This window comes from Sprattus sprattus (assembly GCF_963457725.1).
Source record: "Sprattus sprattus genome assembly, chromosome: 17".
NCBI lineage: Eukaryota > Metazoa > Chordata > Actinopteri > Clupeiformes > Clupeidae > Sprattus > Sprattus sprattus.
The window spans coordinates 15,664,308-15,673,501 of record NC_137915.1 but is presented as its reverse complement, the minus strand read 5'-3'; the positions used below and the strand labels follow the sequence as shown (position 1 = coordinate 15,673,501).

General features: G+C 44.9%; 1 protein-coding gene across 1 annotated transcript in view; it reads left to right on the top strand.

Annotated features, from left to right (window-relative positions):
• The window catches only part of wasf3b (WASP family member 3b), a 17,537-nt gene extending 9,995 nt beyond the window's left edge, over positions 1–7,542 (top strand). The window contains exons 3-9 of the mRNA XM_080854766.1: positions 1–3; positions 558–711; positions 2,456–2,573; positions 2,971–3,152; positions 3,491–3,739; positions 4,667–4,980; positions 6,343–7,542. The exon at positions 1–3 is cut by the window's left edge and continues 132 nt beyond it. Of these exons, the coding sequence (XP_080710892.1) occupies positions 1–3; positions 558–711; positions 2,456–2,573; positions 2,971–3,152; positions 3,491–3,739; positions 4,667–4,980; positions 6,343–6,500 (1,178 nt within the window). The 3' untranslated portion in view covers positions 6,501–7,542. The remainder of the gene's footprint in view (positions 4–557; positions 712–2,455; positions 2,574–2,970; positions 3,153–3,490; positions 3,740–4,666; positions 4,981–6,342) is intronic.
• Positions 7,543–9,194: the final 1,652 nt, after the last annotated feature.

Below are 9,194 nucleotides of genomic sequence, written 5' to 3'. Positions count from 1 at the left end.
AGGGTGAGTCAGGGCATCTGGGGAGGGGTGTGTGTGTGTGTGTGTGTGTGAGTGAGAGAGTCAGGGTGTCTGGGGAGAGGTCTGTGTAGCAGTGTGTCTGCCAGCTACGGTTACACTGGAGCGAGGGGATCAATAAGGGGAGGGATTGGATGTGAGGAACTGGAGCCTTGTGGTTAAGGATGAAATGTAACCTTGTTATTTTTTTTCTTTTGTCTCGATTTTCTTATCTGTCTCTGAATGTCTTGTTTCTATTTCTCTCTCTTTGCTCTCTGTCCATGTTTGATCTTACTCTTATCTCTTTCTGTTTCACTCTTCCTGTCTTTCTCTCTCTTTCTGTCTATCGCTCACTCTCTCTCTCTCCATCTATCCTCTTTCTTTTGCGTCTCTCTTATTGCTTTCTTCTTGCCGTCCTTTGTCTGTCTGGATATCTCTCTTTCTCACTCTCTCTCTTTCTCCTTCTCTCTCTTTCTCCCTCTCTCTCTCTTTCTCCTTGTCTCTTTTTCTCCTTCCCTTTCTTTCGTTCTCTGTCTCTGTCTGTCTGTCCTTTCTCTCTGCAGTCTCTCTTCAGGACATAAACATGAAGAAGGCGTTTAAGAGCTCGCTTCACCAGGACCAGCAGGTGGTGTCCAAGAGCAGCGTTCCTATCCCAGTGAAGGAGATGTACAACCTCAGTGACAAGCCCCCACCACTCAATATACTCTCTTCGTACAGGTTAGACTCATCCACATTCTCTCTCACACACATACAACACACACAACACACGCATACACACACACACGCACACACACTCTGGCAGACAGACCTGTTAAAGACTTCAGCGTTTTGATCATTTAACAGTTAATGTATTTTTATATTCTCCTTTCAAGTGTGTTCTCCTTTAGTTCTGTATATTTTTACCATTGCTCACCATAGGGCATACCATATAAAACTACATGAAACTATTATAAATAACACACACACACACACACTTCCTCACAACATTACACTGACATGACACTGTCCTCTCTCAGCATCGCCTCCCCACACACGCAACACACTCACTCACACAAACATGTGCCCCTCAGAAATGGCCCTGCCCACTCTAGCTCCCATCACCCTCTCTCCATCTTCTTCTCTCTCTCTCTTTCTCTCTGTCTCCTTGTGTCACACCATCACAAATTTTAGCTTCCCTTCATCGAACACGTGAAAGTGCCATCCCTCCGCATCTCTCTCTCTCACACCCAGTCTCATTGCCCTGCCTGCCTTGATGGCTTCCAACAGTGACAGAGCACTCTCTCTCTCTCTCGCCTCCTTCTCCTTCTTCTCCTCCTCTCTGTTACGCTTGTTCCTCCAGTTACTCATCCTCTTCTCTTATGCCGTGGCCCTGTCTCTTTCCCTCGCTTCATCTCTCTGCTTCTCACACTCGGACCAGCCCTTTCATCTGAACACACACACACACACACACATACAGTACATGCACACACATTCACACACAACATACACTGACAAGTCCATTTGTCTGAACACACACACATACATGCACACACACAACATACTCTGACAAGTCCATTTATCTGAACACACACACACACACACACACACACACACACACACACACACACACACATACATGCACACAAATGCACACACATACACACACACAACATACACTGACAAGTCTATTTGTCTGAACATACACACACAAACACATACATACACAACATACACTAACTAGTCCATTCGTTTCAACACACATACATACACACACGGACATGCACGCACACACAGACACACTAACAAGCACTCGCCTCTAAAAAATATACTTGCACACACACCTACACACAAATTCTCTGTCTCTCTCCCTCCCTCTCACACATACACGCACACACACCCACAAATTCCCTCTCTCTCATACACACACACACACAAATGCAAAGTACATGACTACTCTCCCTGAGTCCTGGACTCTGACTTTACATAATAATAAATGTAGGGCAGTCATGAATACTTCAGAGCATCAGAAGTAGCTTGTAAGGTTGGTCTTGCACCATGGATGTAGGTCACATAGAAATACTTTAATATTGCAGATGTATTTCATGTGCATTTTCATGTCTTAGGGATACATTTGTCAGTTAATTTAATAATTTATTCCATATTTTTGAGTGTTTTGAGGGCATTTCCATCACTGCAAATGAAGTTCAAACATTTCGTGTTTGTTTAGGAAGTAGCAGTGTGAAGTATAGTAATTGTTAACACATGCACGTGAAGGCTATCTGTGTTCCTAGTTATTCATATGACTATATATTTGATCAATTATACATATTATAATCATATAAATTAATATTCCATTGATCTAAATTATTATTAATGATGTCATTATTAGTAATAACATTACTATTCTATGTTATTACTCATGCAGTGGTTAAAGCACCAAAGCTGTACGGCTGTTACAGTAAGACCTGTTCTGATTTTGCAGGGATGACGGTAAAGAAGGCCTGAAGTTCTATACAGACCCGTCGTACTTCTTCGAACTGTGGAAGGAGAAGATGCTGCAGGACACGGAAGACAAGAGAAAAGAGAAGAGGCGACAGAAGGTCTGTTTCTTTTTTCATCTGTACTCTTTGCCCTCTTTCTTCTATCTTTCTTCTTCAGTGTGTGCCAGGCAGCTACGTCTCTCTCTTTCTCCTTCTATTTAGTTTCTTCTTCTTTCTGCCTTCCTGTCTCTCTCTCCCCTTATCTCACTATTTTGACCGTCTCTCCACTTTCTATGTTCTCTCTCTCTCTCTCTCTCTCTCTTTCTCTCTCTCTCTCTCTCTCTTTCTGTCTCTTTCTCTCTCTCTCTCTCTCTCTCTCTCTCTCTCTCTCTCTCTCTCTCTCTCTCTCTCTCTCTGGTGATTTGATTTGATTTAGCTTTTTAAATGATTTTAAAGTAATGAGTCTCTTAAAGTAAAGTCTCTTTCTCTGTCTTTCTTTCTCTCCTTGGCCCCACAGGACAAGAAAGACTGTGTGGACGGAACCTTGCAGCGCCAGGTGAAGAAGGTGCGCAAGGCTCGGAACCGCCGTCAGGAGTGGAACATGATGGCCTTCGACAAGGAGCTGCGCCCAGACCACCGGCACACACAGTCACTGCACCGTGGAGGGTCCTCCGAGGGATCCCTGTCCCCAGAGAACAGGTGACTATCTATACCTCCACACACACACAAACACACACACACACACACACACACACACACACACACACACACACACACACACACACACACACACACATACAAGGCACGCTTATAAATGCTTATAAAAAAGGCATATTCAATGGAATGACTGGTTAGCCTAAGGCACGCTAATGCTTATAGATAAGGCACATTGAATGGAATGACTGGTAAGCCTAAGGCAGGCTAATGCTTATAGATAATGCACATTGGACGTTATGACGTAGCTTTCAGTCCTGGTGAGTTTGTAATCCCTCAACCTCCCACCTCTAAAGTGTCTCCCTCCTGCTCCCCCTCCACAGAGCTCATGCTGCAGACCATATGGACCACTGCTACCCCAACACCCCCAACCACGCCCACACCTACTCGGGCCCGCCTCCAAGCCTGTTGGGCCTCACTGGCCACGGGCACGCTGGCATGGAGCATGACCCAAGGGGCGGGCCTATGGCGTACCGAAGCGGCACATTGGGCCGGCCCCACCAGGCTCCTCCTCCTCCACCTCCGACGGACACGATGAATGGATCCATGGTCCTCCCCCCAGTAGACTACAGGTACAAGGACACAGCTGTGAGGTGTCTCTTTACAATCTGTTGGTCTGTCGGAAGGGTTGCGGCTTTGCTATTTTGGCAGTGCTTTCCTTTAAGTCCCAGTCTTTGACCTGACACCTTTGCTCAAAGGAAATGGAAAAAGCTAGAAGAATGTCAGTACATCTGACGCATTGGCTTTTACCCAAAACTCTTTAAAGTGTAATATTAATTTTCTCATCACGCATGAGATGAAACCCCTGCTCCTGGGTGCTGAACCGATGACCCTGGTGTTGCTTGCCCTGTAGTCTGTTGACTGAGCCATGGGCAAATCATGTGCACCTCATTTAAAAAATGAATTCGTTTTTAAACTGCAGCAGTAAAAAAAACAGATCTATGCTACTGGGCTTAATACAGCAAGCCTCATTAGGCCTTTTTGTTTTTGACAGCACGAGTTCACACATAGAATTAATTAGGATGCCTACTAGTGTTGTCTGTCAGTTGTGCAACACTGAGTGGAGGGATATATAAGAGGAATAATGCGCGTCGCCTCAAATCAACGTCAACAGATCTCCTCAGGCCCTATCCTTGACCTCAGCCCAATCACTGCTGCGCCAGTGTTTGCCATTTAAAACAGTAGTGTCAGGGATTGGCTGAGTCCTGCTTGTACTGTAATATCCAGTGACTTAATCTCAAATCTAATCTCTGATGGAAATATGCCAGAAATTGTGCTTTACTTTCCTCATTGACATGTGTGGAGATGTCGCCATCTTGTGGTTAATCCACAAGCTGTGATGTTTTTTTTTTCTCCATTTCCATTTTGTTGGAGGCTTTAATATTGCTGTGTTTTTTAAATGCAGTAGAGTGAACAGCACTACAGAGTCCATTTATTTAACAGTCTTGCCTTTGTTGTTGTTGTTGTTTGGTCCTGATTTCCTCTCCTCTTTCTCTCAGCATGGATTACATGAACACCGGGCCCCCACCTCCTCCCCCCGGCCCCCTCATCCCTTCAGCGCAGACTGCCTTCGCCATGCCCCCTATGGGCCCGGGCATGCCCACTGCCCACCTTGGACCAATGAGCTCAGCCATGGGCTACATGTCTCCTCCTCCACCACTGTCTGGACCAATGGTGGCACCACCCCCACCCGGGCCCCCGCCTCCGCCCCCTAGTGCCAACCATGCTGCCGCCACAAAAGCTCCCCCGGTTCCTAGCGAGGCCGAGGCCGCCCCCGATGCCCGCAGTGACCTGCTCGCTGCCATCCGCATGGGTATGTGGGCATCTTTATCAATTCTGCCATGACAAACTCTAACATAAATTAGGATTACTCAATTATTCAGATAATAGAATCAATGAGAACAACAACAAATTAAAAATTGTGTTGGCAGGGAGGACTAGGCTGTTGTCAGTAAATGTACCTGCGTGACTCAGGAAAATACTAATGTGTTAGGATTCTATTGATGTTCCTGATGTAATGTGCATTAATAAGGGTTTATAGTACAAAATACTTCTCACATAGGTACATACTGGTACCTAGTGGACAAGCCTGGCCCAAAACCTAACAACATTACCTTACAAACACGCTCCAAACATTTATCCGCTACAGATGTCATAGAGGTCAACTAGCATACAACACCACCCCGACAGCTAACCAAAAGAACTGTAGCAATCAGCTAACCAGCACTCACTGAGACTCAACCATATACAGTTATCTCTTTTTCAGTTACCAGTTAAGCTCTTACTAATCTCCCCGGCCCCAGGCAGGCAGGGGGGCTGCAGCACACACAACCCTCCAGCATCCTCCACTCTCACTGGTTTGAGCACACACAACCCTCCACCATCCTCCACTCTCACTGGTTTGAGCACACACAACCCTCCAGCATCCTCCACTCTCACTGGTCTGAGCACACACAACCCTCCAGCATCCTCCACTCTCACTGGTCTGAGCACACAACCCTCCAGCATCCTCCACTCTCACTGGTCTGAGCGCACACAACCCTCCAGCATCCTCCACTCTCACTGGTCTGAGTGATGGAGGGCTGTGGCTGTGTGCTTCCTGCATTTTCATCTGCGCTGATTCATTAGGTTCCATTGGCTCTCTCCGTTTTTAATCTGGAAATTGTGCAAGTCAATATGCATTAGAAATGAGTAAAAGCTGGAGGCTGAAATATTGTATACACAAACACACACACACACACACACTGACACACCCAGGGTAAGAACTGAGCAGTGCTACAGAGGACTTCATATATACTGTATATAGATACAGGCTGAATATTGACTGATTTATGTGCATGTGTGTATCTATTTAGGTGTCTGTAATCCTATTTGCACGTGACCTTGTGTGTGTGTGTGTGTGTGTGTGTGAGAGAGAGTGTGTTTACATGACTGATGTAAATGTGTTTGATAACAGGAATGTGTGAATCTGATGCGTGTCTTACAGTTGATGGCTATGAATTGATGTAAATACTATCTTTGTGCATATAGGTGGGATATGCATTTGTATGTGTGTGTGATTGGTGTGTGAGAACTGTCTTGTGTGTGTGTGTGTGTGTGTGTGTGTGTGTGTGTGTGTGTGTGTGTGTGTGTGTGTGATGGTCGTGGGTGATCTAATGGTGTTGTGTGTCTGCAGGCATCCAGCTGAAGAAGGTGCAGGAGCAGCAGGAGCAGCAGGCCAAGCGGGAGCCCGTGGGGAACGATGTGGCCACCATCCTGTCACGGCGCATAGCCGTCGAGTACAGCGACTCCGAGGAAGACTCCGAGCTGGAGGACAACGACTGGTCCGACTAGGACACACACACACACGCACACACGTGTATAGTCTTACCAAACTCATTTACTGATGCTTACCACACGTACATGTATACGCACTAGGGTGACCAGATGAGTAGTATGTTTGTGTTGGACAATGTGGGGCATGCTACCAACGCTGACAGGCAACCTCAAACTTATATAATCTATCTAACGGAATAAGAAACATTTGTATTCTGCATTTTGGCTTGTAAACACCGAAACGTTGTCCTCTGGTGGACTCCACAGTAGGCTACACCAGCTAGGCCATAAAAGATACAGGCTAGAGCTTTTGACAGATATGATGTCGCCTGGAAGCCTGTACCTTATCTGTTAAGTTTGTGTGCGTTTGCTGCTTTTAATGTAGTGATATTAAATAGGGTGGAAACTATTCCGCAATGGCAGAATGACTCATGTGCCGAACAAGTAAAGGAACGCACTCGTTACAAACCAAATGACCAATGAAAATGCAATTAAGGTATCTCAGTATGTGAAGTGCGGGACAAAGGGTCAAAACAACAACATAAAGCGGGACACCCTAACATACGCACACACACACACTCAGTTATACTGATCACACCTGCTGACAGACACACCTCACATACGTATATACGTATATACCTGCATACTGAATTAACGGGTGTATATACACGCAAACACTAGGTTGGCCATCCTATATAGTAAGCCACAGAAGGTAAAATAAATAGCTGACTAGCAACTTCCCTGCGACAGGCTGCAGTCTCTTCTCTCTCTGTTGTCACTCTCTCCTTTTTACTAATACTTTTTAACAAAGCAACTGTGAATAGTTCATCTTGAATGTGTGTAGCCTGTAGGATGGGAAGTGAAGGGGAAGGAAGGGTTCCACTAGACATTGAGAGGTTGAGAGTTAATTTAAGACTGAACTGGAATCAGTTTAGTGCGGACAGGGGACTGTCTGACATCATATAGGGATAGCTAAGTGATTAAAGTATCTGACTTGGAGTCAGGCATGGGTCAGGAGGTGTGTGTGTACGTGTGTATACGTGTGTGTGTGTGTGTCTGTGTGTGGAACATAAACTCTTGGTTAGTGTTTTCACACCTCCATGTGTGTGAACTCTGACCCTGTGACAATAAAAATAAAAATGTTACCATGCCATCTGTCTAGGTTGCTTCCTTATCCTACCATCGTCATGGAAACTGCACAGACCGCCCCGACCACTCCAACCTCCGAGACACTATTCTCTATGGAAACCGTACAGCTGAGACAAAGATCTCCATGGAAACAGTAGAGTTGAGGCACTGAGCCAATGGATGAGAGTGTATGAATAAACAAACTGACACAGGGTCTATTCATAATGCACAGAACATTCTTTTTAATACAAAATTAACAATATCTCTCAAATTCATCAAACTAATCAAAGCAATAAAAAGTACAACTAACACCTTGGAAAAATATACACCACATCCACACAATGTCTTACAATGTCTCAGTTAATTAGTGCATGTTGATTATCATTTATAGCAGTGTTTTGCAGATAAGTAATTGTTTTTGTGCCATTTCTCATCAAAAAAATAAAGTGCATTTCACAGTTATAACTACGCATACGTCTACACAAGATGCTGTTGCTGTATCGCCCCTCCCACCCACATCCACAATTTGTTTTCGTTTCAATTTTTTCTAAACCAAAAAGTGTGTGCCACTTGCTGTCTGTCTCATCCCCGACCTCACATCCCTTATGAAAGCCCTTTCTTTTGGGTCGAGCCCTCACTCCGATGGCAACACCACTGGCGTCATCTCTATGACATGTCTGACGGGTTGTCTAAGTAACCAAACGGTTTGGCGTCATCGAGAAAAAAAGGTCCTCTGCTGAGTCACACCCTGCAGTCATCTATGATTGAACACAAAGGGTTCTGCTCAGAAACGGAAGGTACAATCAGATTGCAAACCACTCAGACCTGGCATTCAGTTCTCACAAACACTCAGTTCCGGCCCGGTCTGGATCTGACCCAAAGTCAGACACCATCTAGAATCATGATGTCACGGCAACAGAACACTGGGGCTCCTCGCTGTATTAGTTGAATAACCAGGGGCAGGATGACTGTGGGAGATCAAGTCTGAGGTTGATTCCTTTAAGAGGAAGCGCCATGACAGGTGTCACCATGCTTCTTGTCATTTTATTTTTGCATGCCTTATTTACACTATCTAATTAATCAATAGGATGCAATTTCAAAATAAAACAGTAATTGTTTCCATATAGTTATCAATACATTCAGAAAGAAGTTATACAGCGCATTAAAATTACAAGATAAGAGGGTTTTTTTTGGGGAATACAGGCAAAAACAATGCTTTGGGGGGGATAGAAACTTTTAATGAATATAACAAAATAGATTCTTCTTCAAAGATCAAGGAATGAGGAGTCTGTCTAAGCTCAGTCAAATATTTGTGACAGCCTAACAAAGCTGCACAATTTTTTCAAAACTTCTCAGCCATCAGGAAGTGACATCGCTGTATAAACCCCTCCCAACCATCCACCCACCTACCCACTTACCCACCCACTAAGTCAGCTACCAGACACACTAAAACAAGACTCTTCCAGACAACACAGACAGCGGAATCATTTCAGAGGTCACTCAGGTGAAAGGTCACATGGGTGTGAAGAAGCCACTTACTTCTCTATGGATGTTGGGAAGACTAGTGGCCATTTTTCTTTTCCT